A 21,202-nucleotide genomic window follows, 5' to 3' on the forward strand; every position below is an offset into this window, starting at 1 on the left:
GCTATTTTTAAAATTATTGTTGTTATATTTTGCAGTGTTTTTTTATGGTGTCCGCAGTACGCTGCACTTGGTATTTCCTTGTCACGTGTCAAAATAATTGTTTGCAAGGGTCCCAAAAATTGCCATAACCAAGTTGGATATAATAAATTCTTCAAGTAATAAAAACATATGAGCAGCAGGACATCTCAGCTTAGCTGGACTATTTCTCCATTTCCTGTCCTCAGCATTTTGAAATCGACAGTATAGAAAAGGGTTGGTCCTTGAGTTTACAAGGTTTCTTCAAACGAATCCTGTAACATATATTCGAAATAAATGAGTTTAGATATGTTTAGTGAAATATAAGGAATAAAGTATACATTTACATAAAAGAATAAAACCACGAATTAAAAATGCTATTTAAAATATAGTTATCTTGTCAAGTATAGCCATATCTGAATTGAAAAGTTGTTTACATACTACCGTTATGTAGACGACACGCTAATTCTCTATAAAGACGACAAACAAAAAGAAGTACTCCTTGAAAAGCTTAAAAATATTAATTTTAAAATCGAATTTACAAGATAATTTGAAACTAATGGTATTATTTTTTCTTCGATCTACTAATGTACATAGCACACACGTTCCAAACAACAGTCTACAGTAAATCTACTTCCAGAGAAACATAAAACGTGATAGATTAATGTGCAAAAGATTGAGTAGCTGATGTAGAAACAAGAGAAAAGTTCATTTTGAGAATGTAATGAGAATGCGTAATTTCAGGAATACAAGCGCTCAAAGTTATGATGGAATCGTCACAAATGACTTCATACCTCGACAGATAATGACGCACGCGGTGTTGATTTAAAAAATAACAACTGAAATAATACCCAATACATCTATATCAACAATCCTTTGGATTGAGAAGTTCTGAATAGACAGGTCTTGCAATGTAAGAATTCCATTAATATTGTTTAGGACAAGCACAGGTAATCTAAACATCAATTTCCATTCACAAACACTGTTTACGTCGATGTACTAGGTTCTACTGTAATTTGCTGAGCCGACACGACCTATGTCGTTATTTGTCGTCTCTTGTGAAGATGTCGCCGTAACATTGAAAGCCTGTAGCTCGGAAGCTCCACGTATTTTGGAAGTTCTTCTAAAAACATTTTACTGCTTCCAACTCAGCTACTGATACTTTTGAAAACTTAAAATAGTTGTCAATAAAATTATTTTTCTTTCCTTTCACTTTATACATGGTATCAAATCACGACAATCCGGGCAAAAAGACTTCGTCGCCCAAATTCGCATTGGCGTCCATCATTTGAAGACACACTCTAACCTGCTCAATTTTGCTTTACGCCTTAGTCGAAACGGTGATAAAAGGATATTTAAAAAATCACCTCTGTGCACTATCATAACTTCCGAAAATTTTGAATGCATTAGTCTATTATTTAGGAGTTCATAAAGGGAAAAAGTAGAATGAAATCGAATGACTTTGAAAGCTTCTTTCCCTCTTTTTCTAATAAAGGGAAGTGGGCTAAAAAGTATGTTGTCTTTTTTAACAACGAAAAATATGTAGCATTTCTTTTTAGCAACAACTACTACTATTACTACAACAGGTATTACTTTAGTAATATAGGTAGTGGTGAAATCGCGAAATTTAGATATTGTGTCCTATGGTGTGTAAGTCACCATCTGTACTTAGGATAGGATGGTCAGAATGAAAATAAAGTAACATGTACTTAACATATATTTAAGACCTTCAAATATCCCTGCTAAAATGAAAGGCATGACATTTTTAGATTCAGAAGTTCTTCTGAAATGGGGGGGGGGGGGGGAGAGAACTGATATCGAACAATCTTCCAAGTTTCTTCTTCTTTTTAAGACAAAAGGAAAGTAAAGGAAAGCTCAACTCATTATGGGAACTATCACGTAAAACGCAACGTACCAAATTCATACATTTGCTAGACCCCTTTGCATGAAGATATCGTTCGAAGGCCACCAAGTTCTTTTGAATATTTAAATTATCTAACTTATTCACTGTAGCTGGTAATTTCGGTTGCAATGTGTCGAACATTTGCCAAATATTAATTCGGTTTCTGTTGCTAACTAAAACAAAAGATTAGTTGACTAGCGCACCCTATAGAAATATTCTTTAGAACTATATTTTGGTATTCTTTTTAGAGGCAACACACTACAAAATCTGGTAATCTTACTTTGAGATTCGCTTGTTCTTGTTAAAACTATTTTTTCGGCAGGGTTTGTCCAACTATGCCCAGCCCAGCCCAAAAAACCCAGTGAGATTTTTCGGGTTGGACTCAACTGAAAGACCCACCTGGGTTTCTGAGCTTTCGGTGAGTATATTATTGATACAACTAAGCTGATCACATTGAAAGTGATTTTTACGATATTTTGAAGTTTTTTTTTTTTTGAGCGAATTAAGCAAAAATGAAATAAAATATTAGAGTTTTACGTCCCACGGTTACGCCGGTTAGGCTAAAGGAGACAGTGATGATGAGTGATGAATGAAATGGTGGAATGAAGAAAGTGGGAGGAAACGGGAGAACCCCGAGAAAACCCACGCACACGGTGTTTGTCCATCACAAAGTTCACTTGGCGGGGGCTGGGATCGAACCCGGGACCCCAAGCACCAGAGGTGAACGCTCTACCACTGAGCCACCGCGGCCCTACAACATTCAATATGTACTAAATTAAATCTTTTTTAAAACCTTTGTAAATTTCTGAATGCAAAAAAAAAAAAAAAAAAAATCTTGAGATAATTATAGATTAAATTTTTAACTTTTAGGTCTCACGGTTATGGTTTGTGGGCTACAGGAGACGGTGATGATGAGAAATGAATAAAATGGTGGAATGAAGGAAGTGAGAGGAAACGGGAGAATCCCGAGGAAGATAAAGTAAATAAAGTTACAAACGGTCTCGAGCTCGATTCCCGGTGGGGGCACTCGGTCGAAAAAGGGTAAAAGCTTTTTCAGGCCAGCCATCTTGGGTGAGGTTTTCCTGAGTTTTTCTCTTTCACACTACAAATGTCAGGATGGTACCTGACATACAGGTCCTAGGCCACGTCCTTCCTTACATTTCCCGAGGAACGTTATCCCTCATATGTGACGGCCTAACATGGTCATAGATGTCGACAGCCCAGGAATCTAAATCCTAACCAAACTTATATAACATTACATTATTGGGAATGAACCGTCGTGAAACAAGTGCTCGGGAAATTCACGCAATTTGAACGCACAAAGCATCGGAAGTGAATACTTCAACAATAAAATCATTTATTTTACGTTGGAAGATATTTAATTTCATCTTGAGACATTTTTTAAACATTTACTTTAAAACAAAAATATAATTCATATTGTATAAATTAATATACTTCGTATTAATATTATTAAGTACTCCTATGCACTTGTCCCCTTCATCTTTTGTTAGATTTTACTTTTCATTGACAGATTAGGAGATTTTTTTTTTTAATCTTCTAATTGTTAAGCGATTGGATAGAATTTCCCGAATTTGGTACTTTATTGAATGCTCAGTTCATTTTGGTTACCACGTAGCAACAAAGCTAAACTTGAACTCTCCTCTGGTCTAGTGACTAGCATGGGCACTTTCGGTGCACAGAGTTTCGGAAACCTGAAAAAATTTGAACGATTCTAGTAGTTCGGATTCCTTCTTAAATTGTATGTGTACGTACCATACAGCCTTGCTGCTGAAGAGGAACGCTAAACTTCAATAACCAACCAAACAAAGTTAATGTTAACAGATAGATTTCCCAGTAGAATAAAGGATAACATTAAGCAAACAACAGGGAGTTTTGCTTCTTATTGTAGCATCTTCAAGGAAAAATCCTTCATCCATGGGACCAAAACTGCGAACAGTGTGTACTATTAGCTTCATAAAACATATTTTAACATAGGCTTAAATAATATTGACTTAGATTACAAGTACACAATGGTAATTTCAGAATATTTGTTGCAGAATAAGAATATTTTAGAAGACGGGAGTCCATTAAGTTCCAGTTCTTTAATGTACAACGTTGTCAAATCTTACCTAATTCTAAATCAAACATGGAGCAAATTATTGATTTTTATATACCAGTAATAAATCTATGTACAAGTACTGACAAATATATTTTTTTAGTCATTACTTAGACAGTTTCCTATTGATGAAATTAGATATGATACCTTTCCAATCCCTATCTGAATTTCCTTTATCTCTATTCAACCTGAAATATTTTGTCCTAATGAAATAGGCCTCAAACACATTCCTTTTCATATTTGTGTTCGCACGGTGCAATAATTTAATGTCTTGTGCCTGGTGATGTTTCTTGCAGGTGCATTGACTAACCAGAAATAGCTTTTTTTGTGGGCCCTTCCACCTAGTACTGATGTTTCTCTTATACCAATATATGTTGCTTCAAAGAGCTCAACACCTCGTATACGTCACTAAAAGTAAATTAATTTTGTATTGGCTTGAAGCCTTATCCAAATCTTCGGTGGTTTGAGACTGACTTTTAAATTGTGTCTTTAGCTACGTTTTGAAGTCGAAATCCAAGGTTTGGGAACATCGGTAAAGACAACCACAGGGGTCATTTTTTGTTGTGTCCTCAGGTTGTTTAATCTCCGTTTTAATAAGTCTTTGGAACTAGTGATGAACAGATCACTCACCTAGAGATTTTAAACGGCTAAAATACATTGCCCATGGACAGGTGGAAAGTGCACGAATGGGAAAATGGCATTCCCTGCGACCCCCTCCCCCCCAAAAGAAATCGACCACTGTTCTAATGTAAGCAAAATGCAGTTGTATCTCTCCGGCATTCCCACCGATTTTAAATAGCACATGAAAACCGTGTCAGAGTAAAACAAAAAAAAAAAAAAAAAAAAAAAGGAGTACCCACTACTTTGCACGGTTAATATAGAAAAGTATTAAAGTAACAGTCCAAAATATTATTTATTTTTTGTGTGTGCATAACTGACTACATTGGTTTCATTGGGTCACTCTAATATTGACATAGTCCCTACCTAGCCGTGAAAACGTGAATAAGCCGATAATTTCGTTGTAAAGTCTTGAAAATCTATTTTCATAGCGTTTTCCTAGTTTTTTTGTGTGTGCAGTCATGCACATATGTATCTAGACCCTAAGTAATGGAATTACAACAGTCAGGGGTCCAGGTACTTATGTGGGTGACTGTACAGTTGACATCATAAAGTTCAACAAGGTCAAGTTTAATTATTCCACAGTAATGTATCGATCTATGCACTGCACTTTGAATCTCCCTCACACTTCAGTCCCACACCGGGCAGTTTTTATTATCATTGTGCGCTCAGTAAAGTTATTTTTATAAATTTCTCGACCGTTCAATTGAAAAAATTTAAACGGAGAAAACGGCAAATCCAATTATTTATTTTGAGTGGGAACCCTGAGTGAACACACTTTGGTGTGGTGATCAACACGGAATCAAAGTTTTTTTTTTTTTTTTTTTTTTAACGTGGTTTTTGACAATCTTGTGTAGCAGACAGATACTAGTACTCAACAAAGTATTTTCCTTCAGCTACCGATAATCATGCGTAATATTAGATGTTAGGAATTGCATTTAGTATCTCTCCCAAGTCCATCGACCGGAGCCGGTACTGTGACTTATGGTGAGCCGTCGTTAACGACCTCGTTTATGCGTATGCATATGCCTACTCGCTGACGCGCCTGCTCCCTATAGACGCATCCCCTTTGTACAGCTGGGGCCCCTTGGTACGCTCCGATTAGATAGCATTCATGCATTTCAGTGGCCATCTACCACAAGTTGGTTCGTATTTTATACAATGTAGTTTTTATGTCATATATCCTCACTGTATTTATACTCATGACTGCATCACAGTTACAAGTAACGAACCGTAATCACTACCAAGTGATTTGGGGAAAAATTAAATAATACCCGATATTAGTAGCCTAGGCTATTTTGGGGTACATAAGAATTACACACCAGTAGAATCACAATACTTACAGACGATTATGTTACGAATCAGGGAAATTAACGAAATGATAATCGCCGGTTTGATCCCAACAGGGATTATTACATTAGTAAATGCTCCCTTAAATATAAACACCAGAGGCCATATACACAACATATTCAATGCAGGGAAGTGCAAATGTTAAAAGAAAAAAAAAAAAAACCCGTCGCCATTACTTTTGCTGTGACCCTCGTGGCCACGAGGAAGCTCTAAGAGTTATTTGTATTGCATGGTTTAATTTTATGAGGGTCAAAATATTTCCTTATGCCTATTAATTTGACATTAAGGTAAGTGTTCTCAAGAGTTCTTCTAATTTTTCTTTCTGAACTTTTTGATATAAGTTGATGCCTTATATTTCCTCTGGATACTTCTTACTTACGGATTATTTGGAGATTATTAATATGTGGTAGAAATTCTCTTAAATTCTGTTCTTTGATCATTAATAAAGAATTTTATTTTATTGAGTATGGTACCAATATAATTCTACATCCTATTGCCAGATTATGGATTGATAAAAAATTGATCTTTTATAGTGCCTCTCAGCGTAAAGGAAAAATTGAGATGTTTCGCAGATTCAACGTCATTGAGATTCGAAAATAGCTGAAGGTGACGCAGATTTCGAAATTATTCTAAAGCAACTTAATGAAGGAACTTAATCAGTTAGTCAATTTGTTTCAGTACAGAAAAAATATCTGCCGTACACTTTCTTACTGTATGGAAATAAAGGATAGATAATTAAAATGCATAAGACTACTGTCTACTATATACACCTGCAATTCTTATTTCAGAATGTTAACAAGAATTTTAGGAATGATTAAAAAATGCGATTAAAAGATTGCGCTCTTAGCCAATTAGTTTTTGAATCAGGGACCACAAAATTTTTGAACGGCCTCTAAATCGAATTTTCTTATTTTTTACGGAATAAACACATCATACTGTGTTAGCTGATAGTTAGGGTTTGGCTGCTCTGTATGTAGTTTTCCAGATATAATTCGTACAGAACAATTTTTGGTTGAAATGTAATCGGATCTTTTGATCCAAAAAGAACAATAAGCTCCAAACAAATGAACACAAAATATCATTAATATAATAAGAGCTTCATAAATTGATATAGAAGCACTTTCTCTTTTACAACAATTCTTACAATTATCTCCTGTAATGTAATGTTCTATTCTTCCGTTAGGTTATGTGACTAAATAACGGGGTAATTATAAGTGTATGATAATAAATACACTTAAAAAATGAAATGTAATGTTTCAAATTTACGTCCCACGTTTTGAGAGGATGTGTAGGAAAAGTGATGATAAGAATGAATGAAAAAAGGTGAAATAAAGAAAATTGAAGACCTAGAAGAAAACCCACGCCTCGGTGTTTGCCTACCACAAAGCAACCTGGGATCAAACCAGAGACCCCACGCACCAGAGGTGAACCTTCTGCCATTGACCCACCGTGGCTTCTATACACTTAAGAAATGCACATATAATAGTTCGGACAGTAGCAAGAATATGAAAGGTTACAAAATGCCAATTGTAAGAAAAGTATAAGTGTTAAATTGCGAAGTTCAAAGCTGATATCATGTAACCTGTCTCTAATTCTAATTCGTTTCTAATATCCGCAGCAGCTTTCCTGTAGAGATAACACACAAGAAGTATAACATATGGACCTAAATTATAAATCCGAAATAAATTACTACTTATTAACTACTGAAATTTATGTGTAAAGCTGAAGCTTCCGTTATGTGTAAAGGGACCATTCCGATTTGGTGAATTCAATTGCTGAAAATGATTGCTACCACTGGATTCAGAACATAAAAGAGGGTGTTTAGTGCAGCTCACATACAAGATGAGAGATAAATGAGCGAAAATTGCGAAGATGGAACGTAGAAAATGTCTACGAATGCCATGTTAATTTTGAAACGACTAGAGGGATTGAGAGCAAATATTTGATATTTGATACTGACAGGTATTTGGCCAACTCCTTCGATACCATATGAAAATTATACGAGGGGATTCCAATGCGAAGGCAGTACAAGAGGATATTTTCAAGCCGATTATAGGGAACGAAAGTCTGCATAAGTAAAGTAATGACAAGAGTGTCAGACTTGTGAAATTTGCAACATCCAAAAACCTTATCGTGAAGAGTACAAAGTTCCCGCATCGCGACGTTCAAAAATCCACTTGAACCTCAGCAGGAAAAAAAAAAAAAGAAAAGAAAAAAAACATAATTAAATTGATTACGTTTTAGTACACAGAAGAAGACAATCTAGCAGAATTGATGATCTGTCGTTTAAGGGGGCTGATTGTGACACTGATCACTACCTGGTAGCAACGATAATAAGAGAGATTACCGTCACATAAAGGGAGAATTCAATGTCTGAAAACAGAAAGATTTAATTTAATGAAATTAGAAGAGAGCCAGGTAGGAGAGGTATCAGATTTGAGTTTCGAATATATTCTTGGTTTTAGAAGAATAAGAGGGCACTAGTGTTGAGGATACCTGGATTGAAATTAGAGATAGCATTAAAATTTCAGCAAATATATATATATATTAGGACCTGCAAAAACACCTAGGAACAAACCATGGTTCGACCAGGAATGCACTAAATTAGTAGAGAAGAGAAATCAGGCAAAATTACCTTGGCTACAAAATCCGAATGAAATAACTACACAAAATTTCGTAGACATCAGGCGAGAAACTTCAAAAACTTTCAGAACAAAGAAACGCGATTTTTTTTTTTTGAAAGCTAAAATTAAGGAAATTGAAGATAATAGTAAAAATAGAAACATTTGGGACATGTATAAGAGTATCAACCTGAGGTTATATATTAAAGAAAGCTGACGGAACAGTTTTCACTGATACAGATAGCATCTTAAATAGATAGAAAAATTTCTTTGACGATTTGCTTAACATGCAGCCCGAAACTAATGTTCGTGGAGAAAGGGAAATACACACCTCAGAATCGTATGTTCCAGAACTTGACCGACTTAAAGTATTTGAGAACAAGATCTTGAGACGAATATTCGGACCCAAGGAGAACGGGAATGCGGAATGGTGGAAACTTCATAACGAGGAACTACGTAATTTATACTGTTTACCAAACATTGTTAGGGTCATCAAATCTGGGAGGCTCAGGTGGGCAGGTCATGTAGCCAGGATGGAAGAAAGTAGGAACGCTTTCAAAGTCTTAACTGGACGATGAATCGGAAAACAACCGTTAGGAAGACCTAGGCGCTGATGGCAGGACGATATTAAGATGGATCTTGCAGAAAAAGAAATACAAAGTAGAAACTGGATTCAGTTGGCTAAGAATAGTAGTCACTGGAGAGCTTTTCTGAATTCGGCATTGAACTTCTGGGTTCCATAGCCCATATAGTTAGTTAGTTATAGTCCAGAAGGTATAACGTCGTTGGCTTCCCGCGCTTGGACCTGCTTGTCACTAGGGGTGTGGTAAGAGGGTAGCCAATCACCACCAACCGTCTACTGCGCTCAGCGAGCCACGAGTAACCAAGCTGGCCACTCCCCATAAACGTCACTACAACTTTTCGCGGGAAGTCAACGACGTTATACCTTCCATACTATAATGGCTAAGTAATTACGCAATTTTTATTGTTATTTATAATAAGGCATTGTTACGTAAGATTATATCCAGTAGTGTGGGTAAATCTCCATTAACTTTTTCTAATTTACTATTTCTGTTCCAGATGTTAATTACAGGGAGTTGAAAGTGGCCTTCCTTCCTCCTTTGGTCTTAGATTTTAGTCTTCCCAATGACTATCCATCGACATCACCTCCTAATTTCACACTTGCTTGCTGCTGGATGGATAGGTACCAGGTTAGAATTTTACAATTTCATGTTACAGTACGAAAATAAGAATTTTAAGTAAAGGCAAAATCGAGGTCTCTTCCATTGTTCACTTGTATTAAGTAGTAAATAAGATTGTTGTAATATTTCACATGAAATTTTTGTGTTCCGTAAATTATTTCATTTTGTATTATTTTAAAGTCCTTGCTCATGCCAGTTTTTCGGTATGAAATGAACTTTATTTATTGTGCATGCTAGTGTTATTCTGCATTTTAGGTTTGTAGCGATGTTACAGTGTATTTTACACGTTTTTTTTTTTTTTTCAGATGCTAAAATATCGCATATTGTTGATGCCTTTCGTTTTTTTTTTCTTTTTTAAAAATATTATTTTTTAGTCTGATAGCACTTGCGTGAACTGAAAAAATACAAGATAAAAGTGTTTCGTGTAGTTTGACAGTGAATAGAGTATATCACATTATCATCATCATAGGTATTCTGTCCTTATTGGCAGGTCACTTGTTGTAACTGAGAAGCTTCCATGCTCCACGGTCTTCTGTTATCCTCTTCGTCTTCACATATGATTTCTCCGCTTTGATATCGTCCATCAATTGTAGCCTCCTTCGCCCCCTCCCTCTCTTTCCTGCCACCATACCCTCTAGCACATCACTCATTATACAGTTCCTTCTTACCCAATGACTCAACCAGTTTCTCTTCCTCTTCTTAAAAATACCTAAAATTATTATTTTCTCCCCCATCATTTCTAACACCCTCTCATTCGTTTTCCGCTCGACTCACCTAATTATTTCCATTTTTCCCCACATTCCCAGCAGAGTATAGCATAAACACACATAAAACTATACTAGAAGCGAGAGAATGAAGAATAAAGAAATAATTAGATTTTCATTTGAGTTCAACCTCTCATTTTTAGCCTAGAGGCTATAAACGATGGAATGTACTGTTTAGGAAAGAATTAGAACAACAAATCGGATGTCTGTTCGAGGCAAGTACTCAGTCATCAAAAACAGGATCAAGCACATTAACCTTTGGACCATGAATTGTTTGAAGATTGAAAGTAAAGTGTGTTTCACGGAGACGAGTATAAAACTAGTAGCACCAGTAGCCGGTTGGTTGGGAGGAACACTGAGGAGAGAGGGAGGGAAACTAATAACTAACAAATGGAATGCATTTAAGAATCAATAACTTACTAACTAACTCTATGGCCTATGGAACCCGGAGGTTCAATGCCGCCTGCACAAAAGCTCTCCACTGACTATTATTCTTAGCCAACTGGATCCAGTTTCTACTTTGTGTTCTTATTTCTGCGAGTTCCATCTTAATATTGTCCTCTCATCTGCGCCTAGGTCTACCTAATGATCGTTTTCCGATGGGTCTTGCAGTTAAGGTCATATGGACAGGTCATGTAGTAAGGATGGAAGAAAGTAGGAAAGGTTTCAAAGTTTTACCCAGAAAACGACCATTAGGAAGACCTAGGCGCAGGTGGAAGAACAATATTAAGATGTATGTGGAAGAAATAAGAATACAAAGTAGAATATCCAGTTGGCTAAGGATAGAAGTCAGTGGAGAGCTTTTGTGAACGCGGCATTGAATCTCCGGATTCCATAGGCAATAAAGTTAGTCAGTTTTGTTCCAGTTAAGACTTTGAAAGTATTCTTACTTTTTTCCATCCTAGCTACATTACCTGCCCACCTTAGTCTCCTAGACTTGATGACCCTAACAATGTTTGGTAAACTGTATAAATTATGTAGTTTCTCGTTAGGAAGGTTCTGCTATTCACCATTCCCTTTCCTCTTGGGTCCCAATATTCGTGTCGGGAACTTGTTCTCAAATACTTTCAGTCTATGTGCTTCCCTCAGAGTAAGCGACCACATTTTGCAACCACATAGCACACCTCGACAGAATTCGCGACAACAGATTTTGAAGTGAATAGTAACACGAATTCCCAGCGGCTTTTGATTTTCGTAAATGCTGATTATTTATTTGTTTTCATCCTCTGACTAGTAGCCCGGCTGTGGAACTATTTGTACATTCAGTGGAAGTTTAACCTTCCAACATCCCATCACCAACAACATATAGGCTACTTTTTATTTTTGAGTCAACATAGGAGAGAAGTGATTGTGAAAAAAAAAATCGAATTAGAAATTTCAACAGATATACATATTTCATAGGCCCTACTGTGTATCGGTCTCGATGTAAATGTTTTCACTCACCTAGACGCAGTATCGTTCAACGTGTTCACACCAAATTTTAAACTTAAGGTTTTTATATGATTCCCAAGAAGCACTTTACATATTTTCTTCCTATCTCCCCAAAATTAATGGTAGTTTACTAAAGGGTGAAAATTGAAAATCACTGTTTTCTCGAAAACAGCTTCAAGGTTTTGTTTAAATTGCTTACATCAATATTTACTATCAACCCTAGACTGTTTTGTAAGTCATTTCTTTGATAAATATCCACAAAATAAGGGTTTATGGAATGACAGCTTTTGGCTAGCTGAGGATTTCGCCCCTAGACCCCCACGTTTTCTCGGTCTACGGCCTCCTATCTCTTATGTTTCAGCCTTTGCATCGACAGTGAATTTCGTGCATTTGCTCTTCATATTTCCTGAATATGTCCAGTTGGGGGCTTCGCTCCCACACACCCGCCTTTGCTCGACCTACGGCTTCGGCTTTCTTCATCCACCGGTTTAGAGTACATAACCCAATAAAACAGTGCATTAGACCACACTTTCCTGAATTCCTGATATTCTTCCTCTAAACATACCCATATGTCTCGCAGGATGAAATAAGAAAATATATTACTATCGTTTCTCTATAATGGTCTTAACCGCCTTTATTAACAAACCTTAACACACTCGCATCATTTCCCATACACATAGTTAATTTTCGTCATTTTCTGTACTTACATTTCATTTCGGATTATCTTTCAGTACCTTCACTATTATTATATATATTTTGTTCATAATTTATCATTATTTTTTATCTTTCTTGATGCTTTTATGCTTTGTCTGCATTTATTATTTCTCTGTTCCCTGTGCTATTACCTAATTCATGTTTCTGTTCGGTTTACTTTCCTCTACTAAATTTCCTCTCTACCTTCAGCCTATTTACATTGACACATGACCCTGAATTCACAGTCCGCCAAACTGAGCACTTTATTTGTGCTTTTCTGCTTTTAAAATTACCTTTCCTTTGGTCCTCTTTATATCCGATGAAGTACTTATGTGGTACAAGCAAACGTTCGGATAGACCAGAAAAAAATCTTACTGTTTTCTTTTTTCACTTTATTTGTCATGTAAAAATAAAGTGCTCGCGCAAATTTTTGCAACATGACCACCATTGGAAGTAAAATGTATTTTAAAGTTCCGTCCTTTACAATAGTTTCGTCTTTTCGCAATATCTTACTATTTTCCTGTTTATTTTAGTAGAAGAGGGAATATTTTCCACTTCTCTTTAGATATATATAACTAAAATCCCAATTCCAAAAGAAATGTTAGTTATTCATCATAGAAATTGAAGATCTCGGTGCAAAAATTAGACAACTCCAATTGTACACTTGGTTCAGGAGTAAAAGTCAATATTTGTACTTTAGCCTGCATTCTTTTTTGTAAAGAAAGGTTTACTTGTTAATAAGAGTAATACCATCTCTCTTTGATAAAACGTTCGGAGAGTAAACTGAAATAAGTTGAGTTTTAACCCTTTGTTCTCAATCCTGAACCAAATGTACAATTGGAGCTGTCCCATTCTTGCACCAATGTCGTACTTGAAATCAAGTATCCTTCTGTTTGATATAAGCTTACTTTGAATGTTACCCAAAGCAGGGAAAGAGCAGAGGGAAGTTTTGAAAATTTCCCTTAAAATTTAGGTTTCTAGATTTCATTCGCTCATAATTTTTCATCACTGTTTTGGAGATAAACCCAAAAAAAAGTAACTGAGCCATTACATTTCAAATAGTACAAATAGTCCTGGACAAAAATATAGTATGTACTCACTTGTAATGAAAAAGTAGAAAGTTGAATTTATGTAATATAGGTACGATCCATATCTCCTTTGAATTGCAATTAGGTCACCTTTTCATTGGTATAATTCTGGTTTTAACAGAGGGGATGTTCTTCTTCAGGGATGTTACTTTTTTGAAGAATTTTCAGAGAATATTAGTTTCCTGGTTTTCTTATAACTTGAGTTCCTTTTCAATATATGCATTAGAAATCTATAAGGTGTATAATAATAACATAAATTTTACATTTTGTATTGTGGATGGAGAGAGTGACTCTACCAGTCACCGCCTCTCTCCTACTCTATTAGGGAATTTCTACAAATATAGGCGGATATGATATACTTTTTTTCTAAGATTATATTAGACATATCACCGTAATATATACTGGAAACCTAGTCGACACAAAATAGAAAATTCAAATTGTTTCGGTAAATTCAATTTGCAACATTTTCATTATAAGTGAGAATATAATCTTTCTTCTCAGTTACTATTGGATATTGAAGAGAACATTCCGGTAGTATATTAGCGATGTAATGGGCTCTGCCTTCTTTGCTAGTATCCAAAGAAGTGTTGCTGAGTTATAAGGGAATTATATCAGGAAACGAAGAGGCTTAGGGGAAAATTTCACTGCTTCGTTGAGTATTCAAATTACATCAAGAAAACTGACGCTTAACTGCAACTGTATTGGAGTATAATTCACATTTGTACTTTAATTAGGGACAGCATTATATGTGTCTAAGTAATAGTTTACGATTTTTCCGTAAGAGGAATATATTATGAATGGCAAATTTAAAATTCATTTTTTTTTTTTTCTGTCAAACCGGTAGCGGTTGAGTTGCAAACATACGGATAAGCACCTATTTCGATATGATAAGCACAATAAAAGATGAAAATATTTTCTGACCCACTTGGACGTTTACTTGTTAGTGAGTTCTAAAGTCTTGAGTCTATTTTATTGTTAAGTGCATCCATACACAATGCACAGAGAACAATAATTGTCACGTACACATTAACAGATCTCTATTAGATTTAGGTGAATAGGAGTAGGAAGACAAATTGCTTAAGATATTAACTCTGTTAGTGACTAATAGATTTTAAGTAATTCCACAACATGATCTGGTCCAAATAATTGCATGAACATTGTTTTATTGATCTCAGGTACAAGGCAGAAGTAAAATTACATTTATAACAATATTAACAACGTCACAATTAGTAATATATTTGAGCATCAAAAATGACCAAAGCCTAAAGAGCGTAACTTAATTCAGACTTCTTTTGATCCATGACCTACCTAACCTTTTGCTTAGTAAAATATGTTGACTTTTCTATTTAATAAAATATGTATATTTCCAAGTGAAATTCAATTATCGAATTGATTACAAGGCCAATTTAAATTAAATACAAATATAAATAAACTATAATCATGTTAATTTTATTTTATAGACATTAGTAATGCACTCATCCAAATATTTACATCACACTTTAATCTGAATTATATGTTAGTTTGAATGTTGATACATTCAAGGCTATGGTCGAGCATAGCACGAGCGTGGTATTTTGTCCAACCCTGTCATGAACGTGTATAGCACGAACAGGCTAATTTTATTATATAGCGTTGCATGTTGCATTCCAGACAATCTAAACATTATTTTACATCGATGTGGATACCTATGCATGCTGCTGCACCTTTGTGGGCAAAAAATGAACTCCGTTGTGGATAGAAAGTGAGAGCAATAAGTAGCCTCATTTGAGCACGTAACATGTTACAGTTTTTTTTTTTTTTTTTTTTTTTTTTTTTTTTTTTTTTTTTTTTTTTTTTTTGCAGTATGCTTGCATGAGGTTTGTTGAACTTCAACCCGTGCTTTTTACTCCATGCTTTCTCTACTTTCTGCAAAAAAAAAAAAAAATAATAATAAAAAAATAAAAAATAAAAAAATAAAAAAAATTAAAAAATAAAAAAAAATCTGCCAAATGCACATACCGGATTATCATTATTCACATTGTTTTTATCTTGTCCACATTTAGTTTTCTTATATAGAACTCATGCATTTGCTACCCAGTTGACATATTCAACAAGTGAAAGAATAGTTTCTTCTACCACTTCAGTTGCTTCTGATTGAAGGGATAATACCCCACTAATTGGGCACTTTATAAATAGCAGCTTTGTTTATGTTGTAATCTAACACTACGTCTGGTTTTGTTTTCACTACAAGTCTGTTCTTTGATTTCACAGTTACATCAGACGATGTTGCTTGATGTTTGGTTGAAAGCATCAAGACATCCCTTATGTCTTTGAATTTTACGTTGATATATAAATCTTTTGAACAGCCGTAGTTTTAGGCATTTTTTTTTTTTTTTTTCTGTTTGGTATACACGTTCCAACAACAATGAACAAAGTAACTTAGGTGTTGACAAAAGTGACCAATTAGTGAACAAAATTGATCCTTTCAAACGAAAGCAACTGAAGTGCTGAAAAAACTATTCTTCCACTTGTTGAATATGTTAGCTCCAAATGCGTGGATTCTATACAAGAAACCTAAAAGTGAACGAGAAATGAACAGTGTGCATTTGTCAGATTTTCTGCTGAAAGTAGGGGAAGGATTGAGTGAAAATGCAGGGTTGAAGCTCAAGTCTCCCAAATCTCAACTGGAATCAACAGATTGACTGGGAGACATTTTGCGCAGGAATTTCCGGCCAAGGAGAAATCAGCCAGACCCAGTAGATATTATAAGGTCTGTTCTGATGCAGAAAAGACAATAAAGGCAAAAGAGTTGAGTTGATTTAAGTTTAGCGTCCCGTTCAGCAGCGAGGCTATATGAGACGTGGACCTACTGATTAACGTGGAATCCGAACCACATGAGCTCCCGCCGGGAATCGAACCCGGGTCTCCCACGCCGAAGGCGCATGAAGGCAAAAGAATGTGACAGAACACAACGTGAATATGTCGTGAATGTAATGTGGGCTTTGTATGTCAGAATTTTGCACGCTGTTTCATACCAAAGCTAAACAGCCTAAGAACTCGAAGCTCGGATGTTTTTCTTTTTCATATTGGAAATAATGTCAAACATAAACCACTATAGCTCGACAAGAAATACACGTGTGAGTGTAATGTTTACTTGTGGGCGTAGAGGAGGTAATGATCTTTAATTTGATGTAATAAAGACACCTACTGATCAGTAGAATATTTTGTAATTCTTTAATGAAAAACATAATAAATGGCCGGTTTTCTGGGCATTTTTTCAAAAAATACCCCGGTTTTATAAGTAATACTTCTTAATTGTTGTACGTAGACAAAATTAATTTTGTCCGTCGGTGTTTGTTGATAATGTCTAGCGAAAGGCAGGAACGATAAGTTTAACCATGTGAGGCTGGTTACCAATATCCCCACTGAGTATTGGCTACAAAGGATCGAAACATTAAATCAGGAAATATTTAAATAAATAGAATACGCAATAATAAAGGTTAAATCAGTTATGCAAAATGCTCATAGAGTGTTATCAAAAAGTTACGATGTCTGACTATGTTTCTTTTGTTAACCTGTAGTTTAATATTTACAAGTATTTCCCCATTGTATGTACTGTCAGGTTTTATTTATTCATATCAAGATAATCAGCTAAATCATAAGGACCATACTTCGTACTTACGAAAGATATCATAGCTGGAAAACCTGATATTACTGTTAAGTTCAATAATATAGTATGGAAAATAAAATATTTTAAAAAGCAAATAAGATGAGTAACATAGTTTAAGTATAAAAATTGATATATTTAGTTTTCCAAATAAAAAAATCTATATTCTTTTTCGGAAAAGTGAAAATTTTGTTTAGTTTGGAGTAACATAATTTATCTTCTCTTTCTATTGACAGCTAATTAGCCTCAGTGAGAAATTGTACCAGCTGTGGTGTTGTAATAGAGGGATGGAGATTCTGTTCATATGGGCACAGTTTCTTAAACAGGACACTATAAAATACTTGGCTATTGGTACAAAACTTGATATTAACAGACTGTATATAAGAAATCTTAGATTCATGGAATTAAATAGTAAAGTTGTGAATGACACCCGAGAAAATGCATCGCCTAAAAGTATTTCGGATGGCAGCAGAGAAGTACAGTTTCTACTGAGTAAAAGGAAATCTATGGCGCCGAAAAATACCGAGAAACTAGATCGAATGGCGAAATCAAATGACTGTCGAGCAGTATTAAACTTCGATTCTCGAGTATCTGTTGTATCCGTACTTAAAGAATACAACGAGTCTCAAAAGAAAAAAACTTTCTTCAGGAGTATTTTTACTTGTAAAATTTGCCTAGAGAACAAACAAGGCATCAATTGCTCAAAATTCGATAAATGCGGCCATGTTTTCTGCAGGGAATGCACCAGGCAACATTTCGAGACCCAAATTAAGGAAGGCAAGATTCATTGTCTGAAGTGCCCTGAGGACAAATGTAATTCCAAAGCTTTACCATCACAGGTAATGTGGTCAAAAATCTATATTATTACCTAGGTATAAGAGTAGGAGTGACTGAGTCATGATCGACCGGGAAAAACTAGTAAAAGATAAAAACACGCAATTTGTACATAACAGTTATCTTATGACAAATGCTAGGGAAATGATTTTTTTTAAATACTCCCAAAGGAGGACAAAGAGAGATTCATTTTTTTTTTTATAAGAATAGTGTATCTCAGAATGCCTGAAATTATAAAGATAAAACACAGCATATGAACTCTCCATTAATAACAAGGGAAGATATGTTTTAGTGTTTTCAAATAAATTAAGCGGGTAAAATGGAGACATTTCTAAAATACTCATATTTTACTTTATTCAGAAATTACCAAATGTGAGTATTCCTTTAAGTTGCAGGTCTGAAATTTGTCATATAGGCTTTTAATTATGAAATAACTAAATGCATGCTTCAACGTTTCCAAAAAATTCTGCTCCTAAGGATAAAAAGGGAGGGAAAGTTCAGATTTAAACAAATCCCGATTTAAACAAAGTTCCGGAGCTTTCCGGAAGCCCGCTCTAGTACCATTAGATATGCCTTGAAACTTCATAAGTCTCTTGGAAACTTCATAAGAACAACGTTTCTATCTCTTACCGTTCTTTTAAAATGGAAAAAAGTACTTTTGTCCATATACTCTAACGTTAAATTCACCATGCGATAATTTTCGAAAGCGTTGACTCAGCTTGATGATTAAGGTATCTGTTTCTTCAGAACGAAAAGCTGTGTTGGGTAGTCAATGTCAATTTTGTGTACACCTGTGAGATGTTTTCAGTGAAAAATGGAAATGACTCTTTCTTGAACTGTGATTTCTCGCGGCTGTCAAATTTCTGTCAGTACACAACCATACAAGTAACCATACTCTTATTAGTGAGGATCGTCGATGAGCTCAACTACTTCAGACACATGACAAACATCATGCCAATTATTCACGTATGCCAATATTGCCAAACTTCCTATGGTAACTTATATTATAACATTTCAAGATAGACTTACAAATAATATTTAACACTTAATGGGAATCAAAGTAATTTTTGTTTTTAGAAAATAGAATGCCTAATTTGAAATGTTTGTCTCATCCGGTTTATTTAATATACTGATAAGACAAAGAGGACTTACAAAGCAGAAAAATAAAATAATACGCATAGTGATGATAACATAGCAGACAAAGTTGTTTCGGTAAGATGTTTAGTCTTTACGGAAGTATTCCAAATGAACCATTATTCTCGTAAAGGAAATAGTACGGTATGAAGTGTTCAGTTTGAGGTGATATCGTGTCAAATTAATATCCTGAAACCCGCTTGAAAGGCAAGAAATTTCGTGCATAAACATGATCCATTGAAATCTAAATCAATAGTAATTCAGCGCAAAAACAGTTGATTCAGGCTGCACTTTGTTAATTCACTTGAACAACTATTATTATTATTATTATTATTATTATTATTATTATTATTATTATTATTATTATTATTATTATTATTATTGTTGTTGTTGTCATGTCATGTCTCTGGACAGGTTCTGGAACTAATTAGTTTTACTTTTTATGTTCAGGACTGGAAATTTTCTTCCACGTTTCCCAATCTTCCGTTTCATCTTTTAACTCCCAATATTTATTCTATTTTTTTAATTGTCAATCACTTATGTTATTTGCTTCCTATTCATTGCTTTCCTTACATATTTCACTCTATGATGGTTTGAAGAAGATAATTTCTTTGCAAGATGTATCTAATCCAAGTGGCTTTCCTATGAAGGGTGGTTGCTAAAAGGATAATCTTTTCTTCTATAAATTTTAATGCGCCTTCGTGTATTGCTCTCTCCATCCTTGTTTATATTCTCCATCTTCCCCAACACCAAATTTTGAAGATCTCTAAATATTTCTTCCCTAACTTGAGGAAATCTAAGTTTCTGATTAGTCCAATACTTTATATAAAGCATTTTACCACAGCACTTATTCCATACTTCAATATTAAGCTTGTTAGTTAAGAGAGATTTTTTGTTGTATGTCTCTTTGGCTACTGAAATGCTCAACCTTATCTCTGTAATGCAGTAAATGTCTCTCTTCAAAATATTTCAGAGATATTTGAAAGGATCTGATTCTTTAAGTTCTCTTTATTGTACTGTGACGCGTAAGGACCAGGGTGGAGCGTTTCGCTTTTTTGTTGGAAATTCGATTACGGCTAGTGCGGAAAAGGTACCATTAGTTGCACCGATCTTACTGAGTGTTTTGGAATTTTGTTAGATAACCCCTTACCCTGCCCCAACGGACTTAAAGATTTTACCGTGTCTGGTTAGGCAACAAACACTACATCAATGGCAGAAAAGCTATTTGGGGTCGTTTTTAGAGTGGCCTGATGGTTATAATACAATTAGTTTTTTTTTTTTTTTTTAAAGTAACTTGTATATGCCAGTAAATAATTTACTAATGTTTATGAGTCTAAGACATATTAGTTCTGTTGTTAGAATGTATGTCCAGATTTTGTTCGAAATTCTCGTTAAAAATTATTGTAGATATAGTCTTTGTTACAACATTGTCGCAACACCACCCAAATAGAATAATGTGTTAATTTCCGGATACTATCTCACTTTTATCTGATCATCGTACTTCACTCAAACCCATTATATTAACTGTACATGTATCAATTTCTACTTTTAAATTTTCAAGTTTACCTGCGCGTCGTAAAATCCTTAGTATGCTGAAGTGAAAGTTTTTTTTTTTTTTTTTTTTTTTATCATTTTCTATTTTGATGATTCTTCCTGGAGTAGTTCCCACCCGGAGATCCAATCGAACGAATATTTTCTCTCCAGAATGTTTTACCTAAGGAGGAACCATCATTTCATTTATTTTTATTCTCTCCATGCCACTCTTCGGAAGAATAATGTGGTAGTAT

The 21,202-nt window shown here is 34.9% G+C and overlaps 1 protein-coding gene across 4 annotated transcripts in view; it reads left to right on the forward strand.

The window, feature by feature from the left end:
* LOC145674493 (E3 ubiquitin-protein ligase RNF14-like) overlaps positions 1 to 21,202 on the forward strand; it is a 54,055-nt gene that overhangs the window by 8,541 nt on the left and 24,312 nt on the right. For 3 of the 4 annotated variants that reach the window (XM_081744622.1, XM_081744621.1, XM_081744623.1), the window contains exons 3-4: positions 9,704 to 9,834; positions 17,684 to 18,286. In XM_081744622.1, the coding sequence (XP_081600748.1) occupies positions 9,704 to 9,834; positions 17,684 to 18,286 (734 nt within the window). The remainder of the gene's footprint in view (positions 1 to 9,703; positions 9,835 to 17,683; positions 18,287 to 21,202) is intronic. The other variant, XM_081744624.1, reaches the window with a different exon arrangement.

The sequence above is a fragment of the Thermobia domestica genome, chromosome 17, assembly GCF_964235325.1.
Source record: "Thermobia domestica chromosome 17, izTheDome1.hap1.1, whole genome shotgun sequence".
Lineage (NCBI taxonomy): Eukaryota > Metazoa > Arthropoda > Insecta > Zygentoma > Lepismatidae > Thermobia > Thermobia domestica.